The 24518-nt window shown below is 39.3% G+C and overlaps 1 protein-coding gene and 1 non-coding gene across 4 annotated transcripts in view; both read left to right on the top strand.

Moving 5' to 3' along the window:
• Positions 1-209: 209 nt before the first annotated feature.
• Trnap-ugg (transfer RNA proline (anticodon UGG)) lies at positions 210-281 on the top strand. Its single transcript has one exon. It is a non-coding gene; the product is annotated as a tRNA-Pro (tRNA).
• A 6086-nt stretch (positions 282-6367) lies between these two features.
• LOC137971346 (uncharacterized) overlaps positions 6368-24518 on the top strand; it is a 122311-nt gene continuing 104160 nt past the window's right edge. Inside the window, exons 1-8 of one of the 3 annotated variants that reach the window (XM_068818174.1) lie at positions 6378-6729; positions 9645-9699; positions 10879-10944; positions 12289-12411; positions 14011-14093; positions 16495-16563; positions 18194-18245; positions 22477-22530. In XM_068818174.1, the coding sequence (XP_068674275.1) occupies positions 6568-6729; positions 9645-9699; positions 10879-10944; positions 12289-12411; positions 14011-14093; positions 16495-16563; positions 18194-18245; positions 22477-22530 (664 nt within the window). In that variant the 5' untranslated portion in view covers positions 6378-6567. Of the gene's footprint in view, positions 6730-9644; positions 9700-10878; positions 10945-12288; positions 12412-14001; positions 14094-16494; positions 16564-18193; positions 18246-22476; positions 22531-24518 lie in introns of all 3 variants that reach the window. The other 2 variants (XM_068818173.1, XM_068818172.1) reach the window with 2 other exon arrangements.

The following is a 24518-nucleotide window of genomic DNA, read 5'->3' as shown; positions in this document are numbered from 1 at the left end:
AAACCCTTCCACTGGTCGTAGTGGTGTGCTATGTCTGAATTGTCTCATTTGTTAATGACCCACGTGACTGAAGTAGCTGTGTTGAGGCAATTCGCGTTTTAACGGGTACCGATGGTCAGACCCAGACGGACAGAAGGAAAGTGCATTTTGCAACTCCCGCTCTAGTAATTTTGCAACACAGAGGGCGTGACGGCAGCTTTCTCTGCAACGGCCTGTTGGTCTAGTGGCATGATTCTCGCTTTGGGTGCGAGAGGTCCCGGGTTCGACTCCCGGACAGGCCCTTATATACCCAACAATGTTCATAGATCAACAACTTCCGGTCATTATCACGCCCCAACATACGGGACACTCTTCTTTTGCCATTGGAGGTAAACGTATCAAATTTATTCATCAATTGGGAAAGCTTGGCCAATTCGTCTCACCCTTGCGCATGATTAGTACATTAAAGCCACAAACGTGTCACACCTATCGTATAAACTCTTGTTCTTAGGCCATCGTAGCTTGATTAAGAAAATAACACAAACAGCGCTGATAAACATTGTATTCCAACGCATTTTTATAAAACTTGACGTTTCGTATGTGTATGTGTATGTCTGTTGACTAGCATACGAAACGTCAAGTTTTATAAAAATGCGTTGGAATACAATGTTTATCACCGCTGTTTTGTGTGTCACACCTAACCTCCCGTTGTTGTTCATGATCCAATTAAGAAACTTGAAGCAAGCATAGGATGGTCACTTTCTGGTCTAGTTGTCTTCTAAACCGTAGAGCTGGATGACATGAAACTCTCGTACTCATAAGATCAAACGTTCACAAGTGGTCTTGTGACATTTTCATAGCTGGTCGATGGTGTCACTCTCGTGCCTACTCCTTAGCTTTCTTCCAACTTGATGCTCTCTTCAATAATATATCTGATCACAGAAGACGAGGTGTCGAGGCAAAAACAGAGGATGGAAATGAGAAGCTCAAGGCTATCGCGGTGGCTAACATTTAAGTGCAAATCGCATAATTATCACTTATCATGGTTTCGGGTTACGAAGTGGATTTTTTAGTCGTGAGTCGGACAGCTATTTGACCCCCCCCCCCCCCTTTGGCTATTTTGATTTGCAATCGAAACTTTTTAGCCTTGTTGCCAGACGTTAAAAAAATTAGGTCTTCAAGGTGAGGCTGAGAGATGAACCAACACCGCCTGTCCATCTCTAGGTATCATCCACTATGTGGTAATAGCGATTGGAGCAGTGATTGGTTCAGTTTTGTGTATTACACAGTCTACAGAATCTTACAGAAACCAAAGCCTGAAGCCATGAAGGTTGAGTATTATCGTTATTTTATGTCTAAGTGAACAAACGTTTTCAAAATAGATGTCACATTAAAACTTAAACGTCAAAAAGGAACGGCCTTTCGACCTTTCGACATCCAAGCTCAGGCAAAAATTGTTGCCTGCATATGTTTATATACAATTCCAGGAGCCATCTGGAGCGTGCAACTTCCGTTTACAAGCGTCTGTGAAACGGCGTTTCACAAGTAGGTTTATTTTTAGACTAGACCTTCCCGCGAATTCAGGTCAAAAAACAAAGGCAGTTCCGGTTCGGTGACCCCTATGACGTCAGCTTAATTTCTTGTAATGGTCATCGGGCTCCTGTGGGAGTCTCATTCGCGGGAATTCAATCTAAAAATAAACGAGTCTGTGGAAAACGCCGTAACACGCAAACAGTAGAGTTGTAGGCTCCGGGTCATGGGTTCCGGACATTGTCTAAAATAATGCTAAGCTAACTTCACTCTAAATGACCTCAATTCTAAAACTACGTCACTTTAAAAATATGTTTCACCTTTTCATCGTCTTTTTATCGCCTTAGCGTTTCTTTTAACAGTGACGCTGTAATTTCTTGTCTTGTTTTTTATGCAAAAAATTCTTGTTTTGTGTTTGTAGTAAAGTATCTTCATTAGACTCTTTTGGAATTGTAAATAAAGATATGAAGAAGCAACAACTTTTCCTTAAGCTTACCGTTAATTTAATTGTGAAATTTACGGGGGGTCTAATTTGCAGGTCGCAAGTCGCAGGATAGCAGGTCGCAGGTCGCGGGTTGCAGGTCATTGTTTCACAAATACAAGAGAGTATCCTAAACATTCTTAAAAGCTAACCTTAGGCCTAATTAGGCTTAAACACAAGTTTTTAGGCCTAAGGTTAGCTTTAAAGACTGTTTAGGATACGTTCTGTATTGAGTGAAAAACAATGACCTGCAACCCGCGACCTGCGACCGGCAAATTTAGACCCGCCCCGTGAAATTTATGTTCAGCGTTAAAATTAAACCATTAAGCTTGGTTTTAACTAGCGACGGACGCATAAGCACAAGGCCTAAGCTAAAGCACAAGCCATCTAGAGGATAATTTTATGTTCGGAGAGGCAAGAACTATAACCTCACGAGTTAGCGCAGCGAACAAGTGGGATGTTGTTCTTTCCTCGAGACACATAAAATCCATTTCTTCGAGCTAACGTGTAATTTTCTTTTTTCTTTTTTTACTCACCATTTTCCTTTCTAACACCGAAGCCACAAAAATGGTACCGCAAATTCTTGCAGCTCGGCGGCAGGACTTTGTTTAATCTTCACTTGCAAGGAACTCCTTGGATAATTTTAAGTTGTATGAAGTTTTTATTCTTCGCAAGCGCAGTAGACCACCACTAATTGAAGGATATTGCTTCAGCTCTGGCTAGCACCAGTTACCAAGGTAAAACAGATTGGCAAGGGCACGTGAGTTTTTACTGTTATAGAGACTTGCAGCAGGGACTGCCATTAAAACCTTGGCCTCGACGTATTAGTTAACTTTCCTCACATTGTTTCTTCTGGAGTTTGTGTCACTAGGTTACGAGTACGCCGCGTTCATTGTATTCAGCTACGACGACAGGGAATGGATGCAGAAGATTCTTCACATTTGGAAAGAACAACATCTCATGAAGTGCTGTGTACACTTCAGTGACTTTCAAGGTGGTGTACCGTTCGTTGAAGAAATGGCTAGATGTCATCAACAACAGTCCAAAAAGTCCCTAGTCTTATTTTCAAAACATTTCTGTTGAAAAGCAAGTTCGGCGATTAAGAGATGAAGCTAGCCATTCAGTCGAACTGCACAAAAGCGGGACGAACCTGTTTGGTGATCATCAAAATCGAAGATGTGGATCGTAATAATCCTACCTCCCGAACTTATCTCCAATAGCTTTATCGACTGCCACGAGTCCCTTGGAACGACCCTTCTGGAAGGTCAAAGGTACTCAAAAATCTGCGGCCCGCCTCGATCCACGAGTGATGAGTGGGATCAGCGACAATAATAAACGAGATTACAGTAAGACCAGCCTTTCTGAGAATTGGAGCATTGAGACCCAGATATCAACAGTGTAACGTAAATATCTCTGATCGTTGTTGTGGAAACACCAGCGGCTCAATGTCACAAAAATGTTGGAGTGCAATTTTTGAAAGTTCCTTGCGATTTGGTGGAGGACAAGGTTTGAATATGTCCCCTGAATAGGACGGATACCGGGAATTGGACTTCACCCAATGAACAACCGTTAGGCAAGCGACCGTAGACGGTATACGTTGGATAAAGCTAGTAAAACAAAGCGGAAAACAAAATCAGGAGCCGATGCAAAGATAAGGTTGTTTTAATTTTGTTGGGCTAAACGATTATCCCTGGCCAAGTTGCTCTTTTCACGCCCAATGGCTATTTGCATTGAAGAATTTATATTAACAAGATGTCGACCCGAAAAGTAACGTAATATGAACTCGATTGCGAGATTCATTCTAAAATGCAAGACAAAAAAAAACAAAGGTCCTCGAGCGCATCAAATTGCTAACAGATGCCGCTTGCTACAAAATTAATGATTTTGGAAAACTGAGGTACTGTAGTTAGGGCTCAGTCTAGGAAATTGCAAAAACAACGCAAAACGGACCAGGCATTGGTCAGACGTTATTTTCCTTTAATTGCTGTGCATCCCCAGAAAAGAAGAGGGTTGAATGCGGAGGGAATTATCAAGAACTGGTGGATAATACTTTAAAACAACAACAAGTAAAATAAATAAATAAATATAATAATCACCTGAAAAGACTTGTGATGGAATTGGTCGTCCTCTTTGGTGGATACAGCGTGGATTTCAAGGCTGCTGCCTGGCTTAAAATGGAAAAAATGAGCATCCAATAAACCGCAATGGTGTTGTAGAATACAACGCTGACACGGCCATATCCCAATCCTGCTTAGACCGGAGGGGACCCTCAAAATAAACTGGAGTTGTCGCGTAAAAAACTAAAAATCAAAAACGCTCATATATAAGGACACCAATTTGGGGGTAGCTAGGGCTTTTTCACACCACTAAAAACATTCCTTTCTGCTCAACAATTGTAAAACCTGTAACCTGTTACTAAAGACAGGAACCTCATGACCAGAAGTCTATTGTTACTCCAATACTACATTGTAAGGTTTGTAATTAAGTGAGGGCGTCGAAAAGGGGTGTTCAAACACTTAGAAGACTCTCTGTTTAGATCGAACAAACGCTACAACACTGTGTGACATAACAGCAATGTTATGGTACCATATGGAAACACCGATTATTTTCAAACAAGGAAAAAATGTGATCATTATTGCGATGTAATAAGTTACCTTGGCAACGGGAAAGCCCAGCAAAACACCTATATTTTGGATTTAGTTGCTCATATCTCAAAAACGAACTCGGTGACTCCCTTTTTAATTGCTGAAAAGCGATTAGAAGGCCATGGTAAAACTTTCAGCAAGGTTTAAATAAATTCTGTCCTGACGATTTCAGATCTACCTTAAAAAAGTCACAAAATTAAGGTGGCTCTAAAATCCGCTGGCCAGAAATTTTTAAAACTTCGCAGAGAGTTTCATTATGCCCTTGTGATAACTTTTCAGAAATAAAAAATGGGGGTTACCCTGTTAGTTTTTGAGATATAAGCTTCCCCGTTGCCACATTGACATATTACGTCACAATAGTGACTGAATCTGTTCAGCAATAATTCGTGTTTCATTTGGTACCACAATATTGCCAATACATAATACAACGTTGTGTGTGCCGATCCTTCTAATGAGAGCATCATTTGGAAGCGATTGAAAACTGGTTCGAGCCTCCTTAAAGGCCTGGCCAAACCCTCGCAACATTTCAACACAACATCTTGCAACGTTGTTGGGCACAACCTGTTGCATACGTTTGGCAAACCCTGTTGCGATATGTTGCAACATGTTGGATGATGTTATATCAAATTTGAAAATGGTCAAGTTTTTCGTGCAACATTTTGGATGTTGCATGATGTTGTACTCGTTTCGCCACGTTCACGCAACATTGTTGCACTAGGGCATGCGTGTTAGGTCCACTTGTTGCGCGCCAGTGGCTTGGGGCACAAAAACATCGACATGTTGCGTTGAAAATGTCGAAAATGTTGCGTACGTTGGCCAGCCCGTTCAACACCATGTCGCAACATCTTGCAGCATTGCGTTTGAAATGTTACGAGCGTTTGGCCAGGCCTTAACGCCCGGGCAAAAGAACGGCCTCAACATCTGTTTCAATACCCGGTTGATTTTGTTGAACTTTCAACCGTGTTGAAACATGTTGAATCAAAGTTGAGTCGATGTTGCATGAATTTAAAAGCGTTTAAACTTTGCTTCAACAACCATTCAACTTTTCTTTTGTTTTCGCGAATGTTGAATGAAGATGAAGGCGTTTTGCCCCACTCTTCAACACAAGGGAGCTTCAGCAACAACGACAGAGACGGAAACGAGAACGTCACAAATTTGCATATTTAGTGAGCAAAAGCAATAGCTTTGCACGCTATGCACGTGCAGTTTTCATTTTTGTCCATTTCTTTGCAGTCGTCAGCAAAACAACAACGTGCAATAACCAAAATTTAATTTTTTTTTGAAGAACGTCAGCACTTGAGAATAAATTTTCATTCCCCGTCCCCCCCCCCCCCCCCCCAAATTTAAACGTGACCCATATCGGTTTCATTCTTTAGGGACTGCCACACCATTATTGTCAAGTTAAAAAGCTTAGAATAGCCGCGAAGTGATTACAATAACGCGAATCACGTTCTCCCGGCTATAGTTGGGTATGCGCGGTCCCTCAATGACGTATCTATGTTGAACTTCGTGTCTATACTAAAAACGTACTTCATGTTCATAGTAACAATCGCGTCTGCAGCCTGTGATGGTAAAAGAAAAGCAGTAATTCATCACAAGTAACAGCTAAACTATGGAATTTTTAACTCGCCTCCAAATGATAAGACAATGGGGGCATACCGATCACCCTCTACACCCCCACCTCCTCCTACCGCGGGAGATCAAGGTCCCTGTAATTTACAAACCAATACGTGGGAATAGCATTCATCCAGTCGAGCATTAACAATGCTTATGCTTATTATGCTTGTTTTTCGGTTCATTAAAAATATTCGAGTCTGCATTTTCGACACTTAAGACGACGTATTTCTGCAAATTGCTCTCATCAGGGTCAAATCACAAAACATGGATACAAGACACGACACGCTTGTCGTGCGCGAACCATTTTAGTGAAAAATGCCTGCAAAAACGAAGAAGACCGTTTTGGGGACATTATGTTGTGTTATAATCTTTGTGGCGTGGATTGAAGCAAAGGCAGACAGGCTTTTAACACAACATGAGCATTGTCTTGGCGAATGTCGACTAGCTCAAGGAGAAGGCCTGCAAAGAGAATCACAGGTAAATTGCCGGTGGTGGCCTTCTTGAATATTGTACATGTATGTCATTTGGCAGCAAAAATTGGAATTGACGAGCGTATGTGCGACTACTTTACCAAAAGCCTAAAGATCCAGGCTTGCGTTGACAGATTTAAAAAGGTTAAGAATGGCATGGAAGGAATGCATAGTTTTTCGAATCGATCACGTAGTAAAGTAAAGTAAAGTGAAGTAAAATGCCCAGACAAATGTAAAAGGATACCGTATTGCTCATGTAACGTGTTTACTAACAAACTTGCAATTTTTGTTCAGCCAGACTTGATGATTACGTTTCTAGTTTGCACTTGAAAAAGTACCTTTCCGCGGGTAAAACAAATATGAAAAATCGTTGACAAAATAGTCCGCAAAATTGGTGGGAACGAAGATCGCTTTGCCTTGCAGTATCAGAATGTTAAAAATTTTTCTTTTATTCATGATCAACTAATTCCATTTACTGATTTATTATGATGAAACATCTGTTTCAATATTAACATTTGCATGAGTGCGAACAGCAATTCAGTTCCACATGAGAAAAATACTTTTAAATGTTTCAGATTGGACCAATTCAATTTTCCATTTTGATTTTTAAGGAGATTAAATTCTCTTTCTAAGATTTCGATGCCTTATGCCGATCTTTCTAGACGAAGCCCTGAGGCAAAACGCTTTGTTTGTATTTTAGAAAGCCCCTCCATCAGATTAACATTCAAAGCACGCCTCTTATTGTAGAACAAGCCAATGGTCCCTAAAACCTTAGTTTCTAAATTTCAATAGCTCGGAAACTGGCCGGAATCGAGGTTTCAAGCCAATATAATTGACTGTTGGCTTCCGTAACTACGTATACTGCAGTTTATTACTTATCATTTCAATTATTACAAACGGCCGATAATAACCCTCTCTAAGACTTATCGAACGGCAGAATTTTGACGAGTAAAATATGGAACATGAGTTGTTGGACTACTGCTTCCGGCTAAGCAGTAACCTGCATATCAGTACCGCGGTTAACGGCTCTAGCATTTCTAAATCTCTTATTTTCAGAGAACTTGTAACTGATCTAACAGAGTCCAATTCTTGTAATTTAAAATCAGCCAGGAAAAAAATATACGCAACCGATCAAATGGGAGGAATGTTCACGCTCTGCCGGATGCTAATAATCCCTTCTTCCGCCAAGGTTAAAGCAAAATCTTCATTCTTGAACGTTTCGATAGGCACGGCCATCTGAAAAAGCAATAAAGGCATGAAACTTTCCTGTTGGAAAGAAAAAAAAAACATTGTTTTTGTAATGATAGGAAACGAAAGTTCAATGTCTATGCCTCATTAATAGGTTAACCAGAAGAATTTGAAGAAGTTGACAACGGAACCCTATTTGGATTGCCTCTAAGGGTCTATTCATTAAAGCCGACGATTGTTTTCGTCAAAAAAAAAATCGTTTTCTCATTTTTAGCGCCGATCTCGGAGAAAACGGCTGGAAGATTGTTTTAGCGGAGCGCGAGCCAAACATCTTCAGCTATCCTAGCCACTCCGAACTTTAGCGCTGCGTGCTCCCTTAATTTGGCTACACGCTTTTTCAAGCTACCATAGTGATTGGAACGAAATCGTTAGTAGTTACGCTAGTAGTAAAAGTACTTCGCATTCAGTTCAATAATATGTGTCTCAATTCTTACTGGATTTCCAAGAATGTTCCAACCTTAATTTTGCTTTCAGTCGCGGTCTGTTTGCCAAATCGTTTGGCTCAAGGCCACAAAAATGCAAGTACGAAACTGCATATAAGTTAATTCAAACCAAGATAATTTATCTCGATGTTCATTTTAATGCTATATTCGGGAAACGTTATTACTAAAGGCGTTCAGTTTTTTGTTTCTTTGCAAAAGAATTCTTGTTTTCTTTCCATGATCAATGAGGCTTACAAGCATAAAGTTATTGGAGCAAATGGAATTATAAAGAGGGTTAGAAATGTTACTGTGAAAAGCCCAATTGCAAACAAACGCATAAAAAACTATAGACTTGCACAATACAACAGTCGAAGAAACTAAGGCTGTATGATAGGGAAACTTACCAAAGCCGTTTCTTTTTAATTTTTCTTTCCTAGCTTGTTTTTTTTTTCTCGGCACAAACTTACTTGTTTTTCCCATGTTCAACGGGGCATACAAGCATTTTAATGACCAGTCATAGTGGAGCAAAATAAAATTTGAGTCTAGCCAAATTCCTTTTTTTACCTTACACCTAAGCAACTGACTAAATTTGCACTCAGTACAACAGTCCGAAAGAAACCGAGATTTTTAGCTGTTCCGTCACTGTATTTCCCCGCAGCTCATGATCTATCATGAGCTGGAAATGTTTTTTAATTAATTGTTTTGTCATAATTAATCCACAGAGAGAGAGGAAGCTGTAATTTACACAGATATTGAAAGAATGCATTCACTCATCAGAACTATTTAATAGCATTTATCTATTTATGAAGTAAAAATTAACTTTTCAAGTTATTTAGTTGGGCATATATCTAACGTTATAATGATTGGTAGTATACATACGACACCAGCTAAGACATTGTTTTTGTGCGTTCTGATTGTTTTTAATCAATATTAGTTTTTTTTTTTATCAAAGTCGAAGTGATCAGAAAAAAATGATATTCCGAGTAAGTGAAATTCCGGTTAGCGTAACCTTAAATTTTCGACTTGGGAAGAAAAACTAACTTTTTCCGTTCGTTTGTTGTTCATCCTGTACGGTATGTAATAAAATGATACTTTTTAGTACCTCAGTATCAGTGAATAATTGTTAAATGACGGTGAACTAGAACTACATATATAAAATGTTAATTATGGATATAGATTACCAATGAAACATGATACAAAATGAATCCTCCGAATACAAAAAAACTGAAAATGCTTTGGTTTTATTTTGCAGATAAATCATGACGTGTTCACTTCATGCAATCGTAAATGCCTCCTTAGAAGAAAACGTGCGTATTTTGAAATTGATAGAATATTTGTTCATAAATCTTCAACAAGTTTTTTTTACAGACCGACTATATCTTTTGCGCCTTCACAAAGGTGTCATTTAAAATTTATAGTTATCGAACAAGGAAGTGATAAGGTTTGCTATCTTGAGTAAAAACTGAGTAATATGTATACAAACGTTTTGAACCCCCTTCCACACGTATCCTGATATTTTCGAAAACGGAGACTTTTTTCTCCGTTCAGTTGCCTCACGTCCACGCGAATACGGCGTTTTCAGGGCGCCGAAAAGGAAGGTTTTCAAAACGCGCTCCGTTCTTCAAAAATATTCGGATACGTGAGGATGGCGCCTTAAAATTCTACAACAGAACTTTTAATTAAGCATGACGTCAAAATGGGCCTAGGCAGGTTTGATTCCCTAAACCAAGAAATACACTCATTATTAGTCTCCTAACGTAGTCTTGTTAGGATCAAACATTATTCTTCGGGAAACGATGACAACACGCCAACAGGGCACTATTTTGGCCGCATGACTCAATATAACGCCGATAGAGTGACAGAGATTTTGGAGACCCGACGCTACCTATGGTGCCAGGGGTTTCGGGATGAAAAAAAGAAGTGGTTATGGTCTGTCAGTACACTATTTTCTAAATATTAACATCCATCCTGAGACATTTTTGTAGCTTCTCTGATCTTCACAAGCGATAATCGGCATCATTAACTCAAAAAATACCTCTTATACAATTATGATCAAAGTAGCGGAGAGAGAATCCGCCTTCCACCACTTTAACTCGGAATCGATTCCCGGATTTGACGTCGCAGGAGGGCTGGCCTTGTTCGTAAACATCTCATCTCCGCGGAGTGGAGGTTTTTCTCTATTGCAGTCTTCGTTGCAGTTTTTCCTTTCAATAAAAAGTCATATTTTTTTACCCTTTATAATATTATTAATATTTAATTTAACACCGTAATATGTTGTTGTTATTATTATTATTATTATTATTATTATTATTATTATTATTATTATTGTTATTATTATTATCTTTTATTTTTTTGTCCTATTATAATTAGTATTATTAATATAATATAATATATAATATAATAATATATCTTTTTAACATTTATAATGGGATTTTTAGTCTCCTTAAACTCAAAATGATTGTTATTGTTTCATTTAATTTTGGCAGCTCATCGCATCTGGAATGTAAAAGCCAGGAAACGTCGCCAAATTAACTCAATTCAACGGGCCCCTGGTAAGTTTGCGAGTTTCTTTCATTTGAGGTGAATGAAATATCGGAAGGAAGAGTAACATCCGGGAGGATGGCAACGACTACAGCAACTGAAAAGCGACAGAACAATTATTTTGGATAAGGAAAATAACCGTGTAGTTCGAGCAGCACGCATATTTTAAAACAATTTTTTGCAGTACTCTCCAAAGAGACAACTTGTAGTACTGAACCATGTATTGATGTTTCGACGACAAAGGGTGCAATGGAATCGTTTACTCTTTATGTTTAAATCCGTTGGTTCTAACCGAATCATAGGGTAGTTCGCCCATATTATGCAACGTTGACTAGGTGGAATAATCCCAAAATATTTTTAAGACAACGAAAAAGTGCTCTCACAACTACGCCACCCCTTCTAAAACTATAAACGCTATGCTTTTGCTAGCACTGGCGCACAAATCATCAGAAAGAAGGTGAATTAACTCTTGAGAATATACAGACATTCTCGTCACCAGAGCCTCGGATCTTATGCGGTTGATCTGAGGCTCCGGGAAAATCTATGTAGGAGCACATGCGGCGTAGGGTTGTAATATCCAAAAATTGGCCATTTGAATCTCACGTTTCCTGCTCACTCCTCGTGCTAACATGAATGCACCAATCAAAGACGCTTTTCATTGTTCTTCACGAAAACCAACGAGAAGACACCTTGTTTCACCAGGGTTCCCCAGAGCTCTTCTCTGCCTCAGTCATTAGATGCGCAAATATAAGAGAAGAGCTCTGGGGTCGAGATGGAATATACAGAGTAAAAATCAGCACCTTATAAAATAAAGTTGATAAACTGATTAAGAGAATTATATTTATTCACTTAATTGAAGTCTTTTTGAAGTCTTTTCGCCATCATGTTAGCTGTAAAATTAAACTTTTTCAAAGTTCCACCTGCATGCAGCAGAATTGCAGCAGAATTTTGTTTGAACAGAGACCTTTATGTGGATCCATTTCCCACCAGTTTTCTTTTGGAATTCTCATTACACACTGTCAAAACATTGACACTGGTATCGTTCGAAGTTGTGCCTCTTCTCCAAAATTCCATTCTACATTGGCATTAAAGCAGCTGCAGAAGAAAAAACTCTGAGGAAACGATGCCCTGAAACAAAGGATAAATCTGTTGTCTTTGTGCCGATCTCAACACTACCCAACTCGTTTACAAAGGTACCTGACCACGTGCACTATCAATGGATCTTTAGCACAGCATTGGGTTCTTTCGTTTCTGCCTTCACCGTTAACATGGTGATGGAGATGTGGAACAAAGAGCTCAGTCTTTTTCAAGTTGAAATAATAACTTTTTCAAGCGTATTTGTGGTTGTCTTGCAGTGTGCCCTGTACCAGAACCGTCCATGGAATGGCATCCGACACGTACAAGTATTAAAGCAGCCATTTTCCAATATGAAAACTCCGACGACTGGTTTCTCAATGTAACGTGGCCACCCATGAATGGTAAGTGATTTAGTTCTACAAACGCTATTTAAACTAGATTGAAACTTGATGCTTGCAAGAAACAATAGGCCTTTTGCAACAAACGATCACATGGTACAAAATCCGCCATGCTGGAGGGCAAGCTCATTATTATTCACCCACTGGGACATTAAAACAAAGAGACCTGAACCAGTCAAGCTTGACTGGCCTTTTACAGAATTCAGTTAAAGTGCTACTATGACCAAAAAATCAATTCTATTTTTCTTTGGATTTCAAAGCTATATTAACGAAACACTAAGTGACCCAAGGTTTAAGCCCTGATTTCAAAGAGATACGTGCTTATTTTGACTGGAATTTTCCTATTTAATGGTCCGCCATTTATTCAGGGAGCTGGATCGAGGAGAAAATGACGTCAGAGTTTTAAGAATGCAATGCGTGTGTACGCGGCTGAATTGATATGCAGCATGGGAGTTTCGGGCTTTCAGAATTTTGAGCTCGAGTTTGTATAAATTATATAGTTAGCTGGATTGAGGGTGATAATCATTTTCTAGGTTAATATGGTCCATGGAAGACTTTTAAACGCGTGTTTTGCATATATAATAAGCTGCAATTACACGCTGAAAGTTCAAGGCTAGTGAGTAAATGACGTCACTTTTCCCTGGATCAAACCTTCTGAAGTCCGATCGGTCAGTTTTGAACACTCAAAGTAAACAGCCTTTGGATAAAAACCAAAGCTCAAAAGTTTTGCCTCTGAGGTGTTAAAAAACAAACACATTTTCAAAATCTGAAGAAAAAAAGAAAGAGACAGTTTTTTTTAATCTTTGTAGCAATCACACGAGGCAAATCAAATGTATTTGCTGAATAGATTAGCCAGTCTTTCTTTGTCGCATAAAAGTTCGGCAGTAATCAACACCAGGAAGTAAAAATTCAGATGAAATGATGTCACGCAAAAATTGCTCGTGTGGACACTTGCTCAGTAATACTGTTTTTATGTGAGTCGCTATTCCTGGCGCGTAACAACAAAGATATTTGGAAAAATAGCCATCACATTCCAAAAACACACCAGTAAATATGTTAACGAAAGCTACTCTAACACTGAGACTGCCAAATAAGATCAAGTTGTTCGCGGTGTGTGCGAGGCGTGCACAATGGCACCGACATTCACAGAAAAGTAGTTCAGTCCTATTGCCGAACTGAATTGGTTTTGTTTACGAGAAAATAATCCAAAAAACGGCCATTTACCTCCAGTCATTTTGCGAGTTTAAGGTACATTACGGAGGGAAAAGACCACCCTTTCAATTGGAGTTCCAAGTCCATGTCACCCTGCTGAGGTCCCTTCAACAGGGACCGCAGAGACCTTTTTAAAGTAGTACATCTAAAAGACAAACAAACATCAAATTCATTATGATGAAGACTAGCTGAGTCGAAAGCTCAATTTGTTTTCCTTATCAGTGTAGTTTCAACAACTTCATTATCAGTTTATATCAAGCACTAAGAGGTTATCGCTACAGAACTACCAGCAAACCCCCCCCCCCCCCCCTCAGTCCACCCTTTCAATCAGAAGGACACAAAAAAATTATTTCAGTAACAATTCTGCGTATAAAATTTTAGATTCGATAGGTACCTGGAAAAACATTGTCTTTCGACTGAAAGTGGATACTAATGACAGCGGCGTCGACATGGACTGTTACATATTACCAAAAGTAAGTGGATAAGTATTTAGAACGTTCCAAATCATTCAAGATAACATCAACATTCCGAAACGGTCAGCCTCCGTGCCTCATCAGCAATGAAAAAGGAGTAGTCACAATCGCGTGACCTTCGTTTTTTTGAGCAAAAGAGGTGGGTCCTGAAGAGGGGGTGCCAATCCCATTTCTCAGCCCAATTTCTTTCCGAATCCCATTTCCCAGCTTCAAAATCCCATTCCCACTGGCATTATGCAGGAAAATCCCACTGTTCTACATAACCAGCTCTTTTGTTTTTACATCGCGACATTTTTTGAAATTGAGACTGGATACCTCTTTCGAAAACAACCCCGAACGATGTCCCGAAAGATTCACGGATATATTAAGGTGGTAATTTAAACTTTTATTTTCTTTGAAGGTTAAGCCTTAAAACAACATCAACACAACTTTTAAAATTAGATTTCCATTCTTTTTTTTTTTAATATGTGCTAACAAAAACATTCTCAAAAATACATCTTAAAGTACATTTTATAAAATCGTCTATTTCTTTTATGAAGATATTGTCAGGATTTGGATATAAAAAAATATCTATTGTAAACAAAGGCTGCAAAATGAGTCGATCTCTATCCATTGTCTATCCAGAACTGTGTATTATTAACCATGTAATGAGCAAAATACTCTAGAAGAGAACCACTTGTTTGAAATAAGCAACTTTGTTCGGGACCATCATCGCTTGCCAAAATTTTTTGTCGTTTCTCCGTAGGCTCGAAATACTCATTGATTTTCTTCGGTTGTTCATTGGCCTTCGGCGGATTACAATTATGAACTCGCCGGAAGTATTCTAAATGACCTGCGGCAGTCCTTTTACAGTCGTCCAATTTCGGAGATTTCCCACATCGTAGGCATTCAATTCTTTTTCCATCTTTCGACAGCCTTGTGTCGTTTGTCTGTAACAGCAATTCTCTCAACCTGAAAAGCGTTTTTGGCAAATTTTCTTGTTTGTCACTCTCAGAGTCAGTGGATTTATTTACGATCTTTTCCTGTGGCAGTTGCTTTCCTGACGAGATACATGACCGTGGGGCTTCCGTTCCTGGCACGCTTGGCAATCTCTGTTTAAACACGATATTTACAGGTCTTACAGAGCCTTTCTGAAACATGACTTGGCGTTGAATCACCTTGACAGACAATGAAGTGCACGAAGCCCTCTGGAACATTTCCAATTTTTTCTTTAGTTCTAAACATACAGGGGCTTTTCTGAGATTCCTCCTTCAATGAAATCGATGTAAAACACTTCCACGGCAAAATCTGCAAATCCTCTGCGTCTACTCTATTCATCTAAACCACACATTGTACGAATATTCTTCTCCACCTGGGTTACTGAACAATCCAACAGTATCGTATAAACTCTTGTTCTTAGGCCATCGTAGCTTGCATGATTAAGAAAATAACACAAACAGCGGTGATAAACATTGTATTCCAACGCATTTTTATAAAACTTGACGTTTCGTATGCTAGTCAACACACTATTTTACTATATATATATAGTTTTCAAAAATTGAAAAGGTCACTTTTATAAATGTGTGTTGACTAGCATACGAAACGTCAAGTTTTATAAAAATGCGTTGGAATACAATATTTATCACCCCTGTTTGTGTAATTTGCTTAATCCAACAGTAATTCTAGTTTACAGTTCTCGGTGTGAATAACAACATTTTGAGCCAAAATATACTTGATTTCCACAACAACGGTGCGAGTTCTGCACGACGAGCCATCTCCTCCCGCCAGTTTGCTTGTACACAAGCGGATACGCATGCTCAGAGACTTTGATTTGGTTGCAACCGCTGTGCACAGTCTGCTGCTTGTCGTTCCTTCCGAAGAGCGAGAAGATTTGACTACGAGAGTCTACGAGATTACTCAAACATTATTGACCGCAAGACGAGGGCAAGATATGGGCATCAGAAAACACCAGAAAACGTTATTTAATATTTAAAAATATTAAATAACGTTTTCTGGTGTTTTTCAAACCAAGGGAATTAGCTAATCGTAGACTGAACACGCTTAAACACAATTATCCGATTCCCATTTCATTTCTTTTTTCCCAATTCCCAGTGAGCAAATCCCAGTCCCAGTGAGTCAATTAAATTTTCCCAGGGCTAAAACAGACCAATCCCAGTTCCCATTTTACCCCTTCAGGACCCTCAAGAAGAAGTTTTGCTTTAAAAAAGGACGATCAGAGGGTAAAGCATGTAGATTTACAAAATTGATATCATATGCCTGGCTCACTCTAGGTTTACCATTGCTTGGCTATAAAACATTTCAAAAACTCAAAGAAACCATTTGTCGAGCGACAAAATTTTGTGCAAAACCTGCAAAAATTTTATTTGTCTAACGTTCCTAAATTTCTCTTTTTTTGTTTCAGAGCCAGACATGTTTCGTTGCAAATCTCACTGCGTTGAACTATAAATATGATAACGATATTGCTATAGAGGTACATGGTGGTTTTTAATTTTCTTTTTATTTTCCTTTTCAATGTATTTGGAAGCATAATAATGTAACTTAGACATGATGTTTACCTTTTGACCTCTGCAGTAGCCCATGACCTTGAAGCGTTTAATTCTGGTTCAGAGCTGGAGTTTTCTCCTTATTTGGGTGTAATGTAGTTCGAGCATTTTCCCGCGCTTGCAGCATCCCATCGATCTTATTTTTGTCCATATATTTGGGAATAAAATTGTTGTCCTAAAATCCCCAGCTTTGTTCCAAGGAAAAGAGTTGCAAGTTACACGCCTCGTGTATAGTGCACTTCTCTATTTCGCCTACAACCCACCCTTCAAATATACTTTAATGCCTTCACCGAGTTCTTTCACGGAAACTCATGAACCCAACAAAATGACCCGCTTCCAACTGTGTGGTTTTATACAAAAATTTGGTTTTATCAACGGAGTTGATAATGTGAATTGGCCACCGTACAGAGATTCTAAAAGCTGACGTTTCGAGCGTTAGCCATTCGCTCTGACGAAGGGCTAACGCTCGAAACGTCAGCTTTTAGAATCTCTGTACGGTGGCCAATTCACATTATCAACTCCGTTGATAAAACCAAATTTTTGTATACTACTTCCCCACCGACGCAGCACCACAGTTTCTTTAGAAACTACCCCTTCATTCATGTGTGGTTTTATAGCTCAGTTGGTAGAGCATCGCACCGACATCGCAGAGCTCATGGGTTCTTTTACCTTTTTGAAGCCACCTGAATTTTAAATAATTAGGTTTGTATAAGAGACAACTTGCTTAAATTGTCTTCTCTCTTTCGATTTATTGGTAGCATTCTTGGGAGATGCCATGGCAATGCTGGCACATTTTAAATGTGGTCCGATTTCCGTGCATATGGCGAGGGCTACTGAAATTTAAATATTGATCAATCAGAATTCAGACAGTGGGAAAAACTGTGCTATTCGACGTCACGTCAACTTTTGGCAAAAAACGATTTACTTTAATTTAGTATACTTCGTCCACTTGCGACGTGAACGAAATGGAACAATCGCCAAATACTTTATATTCTGACGTGATGTTTTCGCCGACGTCGCACGTCGATCTTAAAGTTCAATGAAAATCAATTATTAATTGCAATCTATTTGATGGATAGTAATCAATAATAATCGATTGATTATCCTTGATTGGTTCAATCAACAAAAATCGATACTCACTCACCAAATAGTCTTAATTGCTATTGATTATTATTGATTTTTATAGATAATCAATAACTAATCTGTAATACGTTTTAGTACTTAGTAAGCTTTTAATGGTAAACTGTAGTAAAAATGCTACAAATTTGAAACATTTAATTTGTGATAATATAAAGGCATACGTAGCAATAAAGTTTTGTGAATGGTTTGTTAATTCTGACATGGCGCGTTTTATTGAAAGTAACTTAAACAAATTTCATAATCAATAAACTCAATATTAATCAATAGTAATCAATGATAATCGATAAAAATCGATACCCACTCAACTTTTAGGCATTAATTTTTATCGATTTCCAATATCAATCAATTAATTGTTATTGATTATTATTGATTTTATTGAATATTGATTTTTCTGTTGTTTCCTTTCTGTACTCCTAGATTCACAGCCTTCCTTACAATAGCAGCGTGTGGGAGCTTTATATGGTTTACGGTAAGTAAATAAATCACGGTTGCCTTGCAGTTGAGACGGGTAGAGTTTGAAAACTCCTTTCGATCAATACATTCGATCTCGAAACATAGAGCAACGAGCAAGCGTACAACATTCACACAGTCACTTCTAGAGACCAGACTCAGTTTTAAACGAGTTATTTAATACGTTTCAGCTCGCATGAATGACCTTTGAATTTCGACCCAATCCCAAGTGTAACAAGGCTACCATTAATTATGGAGGGAAAATCATTTCCTTTATCACTCTAAAATAACTCTCTGAACTGGAAACGCCGTGCAACATATATATAATGCAATTGTTTACTCTCACAGCCAAGGACTCCTGCAGACGCTAAATAATCAAACAAACAAACAAAAGTGCTAGTCCACAGTCAGTTATATGTGACCTGAAGAACCGCCAGGGCGGTGGTGAAACGCTTGGCGTCAAAGCAAAGAAAAGGGATACGACTATTTTTCTTTCAAAGCTTATCATTAAGAGGGTAAACGCTTACATGGGAAACCACCTATGATGCCTCCATACTAAACAATAAGTCTGAATTAATATGATCACAAAATGCCTCCAAGAAAACATACCAGGATCTAGCAAGAGAATTGAGGAAGTTATGCAAAATGAAAACAATGGTAATTCCTATTGTAATCGGAACATTTGGAACAGTTCCATAGGATTTAAAAAGGAGAGTAAAGAATATTGGTATAGAGACAAAGATAGACGAGCTTCAGAAAAGTGTGACACTTGACACTTGCTGTTACCAAGCTTCCTGGAGTACTGAAGTTCCATTGGACATCCAATGTGCGAAACCAAGATAATAATAATACTAATTAAAACAATAATAATAATAGTAATAATAATAAGCAGTGGGCAGCGGCTAGGGTCTGGCATGGGCCTCGCCCTAGAATGGAGAAGTAAGGCGCCTCCTTCCATCCACTAGCCTGGGTGTTCACAGTTGGGCCTGTGTTATTACACCCGTAGCCCCCCTCGTCAGGGTACGACATTGGCGGTTATGGCGACCAACTCGATACCAGTTCTGGCACTCGGCAGTGATGTCCTCGTCAACTCGGCAGCATCTCTGGCACCCGGCAGTGATGTCTTCGTCAACTCGCCAACATCTCTGGCAACAAGCAACAGAAGAATTATGCAGTCGTCTCAACTATGTTGTGCCACTGGGAAACATGATCTTCTGCCAAGGGACACTAATGTGGACCGTTTAGTGTCGTCATCTCAGGTGCAGCCTCACCTTGATAATATGATGGAAGTAAATTTGAATTTAACCGATCAAGCTACCGCATTCGGGGCAACCGATGCGCCACAGGTCACAGCAGTGGTGAATAAGAAGCGAAATCCGTGCAAATCACTTTATCTAAAGCTTGGTGCATGGAACGTAAGAACAACAAACGACAGTGATGGTTCAATCAGACCCGAACGTGCAACAGCTATCATATGTAAAGAGCTAGACAAAGCTGCTATCGACATTTGTGCGTTAAGTGAAGTCCGTCGTCCTGGAACCGGAAATCCTGTGGAGAAAAGTCATACAATCTTTTGGAGCGGGAGTGACAAGAAAGAAGCTGGTGTGGGTTTCGCAATCCGCAATGATCTCCTCGATCAGTCTGATCTTAACCCAATTCCAATAAATGATCGCATCTCCTCATTACGAGTAATGTTGAAGAATGATGATTATCTGACGCTTATCAGTGTGTATGGACCCACCATGCAGAGAACTCAGGAGGAGAAAGAACAGTTTTACGAACAACTAGCAGACTGTTTAGAGAATGCACGAAATGACAGAATTGTTGTACTTGGTGACCTAAATGCTCGTGTTGGAAAAGACTGGTCGTCCTGGCCCTCAGTAATCGGAAAACATGGCGTCGGAAACATGAACTCAAATGGACTCATGTTACTTGAATTTTGCTCTAGATACCAATTGTGTGTCATGGGAACCATGTTTCAAATGAAAAATAGTCTAAAAACCACTTGGCAGCATCCTCGATCCAAGCATTTTCACCAAATCGATCATGTACTTGCCAATACTCATGCGAAACAGTACATCAGTGTCATCAAAATCGACCCCGAGGCTGATTGCTTTACGGATCACAAACTGCTAACGTCGAACTGCAACTTCCGAATCCAACACAAAAAGAAAGGATTGAAACCTCCTAAAAAGTTCGTTCGTTGGGTTACGTTAACGTCAGAAAAGAAACAACGCTTGAAATTGTTTCTCGATGAAAAGCTACCGGATTGTAGACATGATTGGGAAGAATTTAAAGTGACCCTACAAGAAGCTGCTAAACATACCTTTGACCAAACGAAAAAGGTATCGAACGATTGGTTTGATGATCGAGATGAGGAGATTCAACAACTCCTGAAAGATAAACGATTGAGTCGAAATGAACTGCCTGATCGTATCAGGCTACTGAAAAATCAATGGTTTCAAGAAAGAGCAAATGAAGCTGAACGTTACGCTCAGTCCAAAAACCACGGAGAATTTTATGCAGCTGTCAATAAGATTTACGGTCCACGGAGCAAAACAACACACCCTGTTCGATCAAAATCCGGTGTACTTCTTACGTCATCTCCAGACATCAAAGATCGATGGGTAGAATTTTCAGTGAGCTACTTAATCAACCGACCGATGTTGACGCAAGTCTCATTGACGATATCGAGCAATTCCCGATTGATGACACGCTCGACCTCCCTATAACCGAAGAAGAACTTGACACCGCACTAAAAAATACCAAACTTGGTAAAAGCCCCGGTCCTGATGGTGTTCTGCCAGAAGTACTTGTGCACGGTGGGAATACCCTTAAAGCCTTCCTTTTTGCAATTATTTCAATGTTTTGGGTGACGGAAAACTTACCATCAGAAATCACTGATCCGAACATCACCATTCTCTTCAAAAAGGGAGAACGTAGTCAATGTGGAAACTATCGGGGGATTTCTCTCCTAAGTGTGGTGGGAAAAGTCTTTGCTGACATCCTCTTACAGAGACTTAAACGCATAGCTGACAAGGTTTATCCCCAGTCCCAATCCGGTTATCGCGAAAACAAAAGTACCATTGACGGAATCTTTACCCTGAGACAACTAATGGAGAAAACCAAAGAACAACATCAAAACTTGTACATCGTTTTTGTCGACTTTACCAAGGCATTCGATACAGTAAACAGAGAATTTCTGTTTAAAATCTTGGGAAAACTTGGTTTTCCTCCAAAATTTACCAGGCTGATTCACAGTCTCTACTCTCAAGTTTATGCTCGTCTCATTGTTGTTGGAATCTTGACCGAACCGTTTGAATATAACAGTGGTGTGAAACAATGTTGCAAGTTAGCGCCCACGTTGTATGGAATCTATGCTGCCGTACTTCTCCTACTCGCATACGAGAATGTTGGCCACCAATTCAGCATAAAGATCAGGTTTCGGTACGATGGCGATCTCTTCGACGTGAGGAGACTGAAAGCCAAAACTAAAACCTTTATCGACTTCATCAGAGAAGCGCAGTATGCTGATGACATCGCAATCTTCAGTACTAGTGACTCAGCACTTGGACTGCAGACTTTGCTCACAGCCTACAACAGCATGGCAAAACGGATGGGTCTGTCTATAAACATCAAAAAGACCGAAACCATGTGCATTGGTCCTGAAGAACAGTTCTTTATCGATGGCATGCCAATCAAAAGTGTGAACCGTTTTAAGTATCTCGGGAGTATTGTTACCAGCGATTGTTCAGTGAATGCTGAGCTCATCACGCGTATACAAGCTGTATCATCTGCGTACGGTCGGCTCCGTGAACGTGTCTTTGACTCCCAGCTGGCTTGGTCATGTCTCAAGGATGGATGACGATCGTCCCGTGAAGGCCCTCATGTACGGCGAGCTCGATAAAGGCACTCGTCCTGTTGGTCGACCGAAATTGCGTTACAAGGACACCTGTAAAAGTGTTCTTAAGTCTGGAAGAATCTTAGATCGATGGCAAGATTTGGTTGTCGACCGACCACTCTGGAGAAGAACAATTGGAAATGTTTGTGGAATTGTGAATGCAAATCAAATTGCAACTTACCAACGACAAAAGGAGCACCGAGCTCGAAAGAAAGCTATAAGTGGAAATTGATTAAATAGAATTTACTTTATTATATACATTCTAGTGTTTTACCCGTATCGGGTCTAGGCGTATTATTATTTTATTATTATTATTATTAATAACAATAATTTCTTTTGACTTTGATAGCCCCAAGAAATATGACAACGCCATCCGCAACAAATGCAGCGCATCCCACGTCTGGTAAGTGTAAAGTCTCGTACTTATCATTGATGTTATTGGGCAAGATCCGGACTCAACCGTTTTTTTAAAGAAAAAATTATTATCATTATTACTATTTTTTATTCAATATAATAATAATAATATTAATAATCATAATAACAATAATCTTACAATTATGATGATGATGATAGCCTTCAAACATATGACAACGCCAAGTCTACCAGGTGCAGTTGATACCACGTCAAGTCAGTTTAGTCTCGTAGATATCATTAATTTTTCAACCCTAGACAATGATCACAATTGGGCGAGATCGGGAGTCAACATGTGATTTAAAGAAAATATATTATTATTATTTATTACTTATTATTTATTAATTATTATTATTATTATTAAGATTATTATTATTATTATTATTATTATTATGTTTTACTTCTAAAAGCTTGGTGTTGATGTTTATTGCTCCATCTACTACTGTGAGAGAGAACAAGACGGGTTAGACGCAGTTAGACGGGTCTCACAGGGTCTTCTTCCGGGGTGCTCAACATGGAGCCACCAGTCTCAAAATTCTCGCTGTCCTTAGTCCTAAATAAGGTTGGTTTCTGAGCATGTTCTATCCTCATTCCAATCCCAATATATTCAACAAACTACTCAAATCCGGTTGCCATCACCCCCAATGCCCCTACAACTACTGGTATGACAGTTGCAGTAACCTTCTTCATCGCTAATATTCACGCTATTTCTTTTACCGGCTTGTACTTCTCATCCTTCTTTTCAAATTCTTTATCGCTTACTCATACGTCCCCAGGTATAGCTACAATGTCTGGTCTACGAGCTTCAATCATCAAATCACATTGAATTGAACAATCCCCCAAGATCTTGTATTCAATATACTCAATGACACCTTCCGGCTTGCGCTCGTAGGAGCGACATGAGGAGCGTACTTGTCACGTTGCCAATGCACATATCTAGCTACATTGTCATGCCTTCTTGTTTTTATTTTTTGAGCCACTTTGCTACACCGTGACTCACTCACAATATGCGAAACCGTCTGGTTTTTGGTACCACACATTCTACAAATGGGCCGGCGATTCGACACTGTTATCTATGTCGGGAACTTGATGTAATTAGTTCTCAATGCTTGTTACTGAGAGCTGCCTCTGTGTGTCCTTTCAGATCACTTTCCTCAATCACTTCCAGGTATTATTTCTATCTATCCTATCCATTTCCCGAAGGTATTGTCCCTGCATTAGCCTTTTCTATTCATCTTTCTTCTTAAATTCTTTTCGGTGTCGCATTTTCACGGTGAATACATTAAACACCCGGATATAAGAACAAGTGGATTAAGAACATCAGGCTGATAAGCCTGATAAATAAAAAAGTGTTCTTAATATAAATTAAAGGGGAAGGGTGTTAGGATGAGGAAACAACACAGTACAGTAGCTTATATCAAGGTACTATGGTGTTCGGGACCATTACAAACTATAAAATCTATTACAAAACAGCATTATATGTTAATTAAACCTCTAGTAATATATAATTTGAAGTATTTCTGAAACCAATTTAAGAACAATTTTAAGAACACTTTCAGGCTGATTCTCACTAAGCAGCCCTCAAATAAAAACGCGATCAGCCTAAAGCTGAAAAAAGTGTTCTTATATGCGGGTGTTTACTGTATTATTGCTAATACTGACTGCAGCAACCAAAGGTTCCAGGTGGTGTTGATGTATCAACCCAGACTATTTTCCTCGTAAACAACACACATCTTGCATCCCATATGTCCTCTTCCTCCCTTGGTCGTCCTAGAAAGGTTTTTTTTTTTTTCAGCTTTCATCGACTTCCTTGTCTTCCTATCAATTTCATTAAGCTCATTCTTCGTCGACCTCACAATATCAGCACCATATCTTGTTACAGACTGAGATAGCTTTATGACCAGTTTCGTTCTCCTGAGGTATTCTCGCCTGAAGCTTTCCTTCACCTTGCTCACATTGATCTTGTCTTGCTCAAGTATA

The sequence above is a fragment of the Montipora foliosa genome, chromosome 9 (assembly GCF_036669935.1).
Source record: "Montipora foliosa isolate CH-2021 chromosome 9, ASM3666993v2, whole genome shotgun sequence".
NCBI classification, from domain to species: domain Eukaryota; kingdom Metazoa; phylum Cnidaria; class Anthozoa; order Scleractinia; family Acroporidae; genus Montipora; species Montipora foliosa.
Note: the sequence above shows the minus strand (reverse complement) of the source record. Positions and strands in the feature narration are given on the sequence as shown.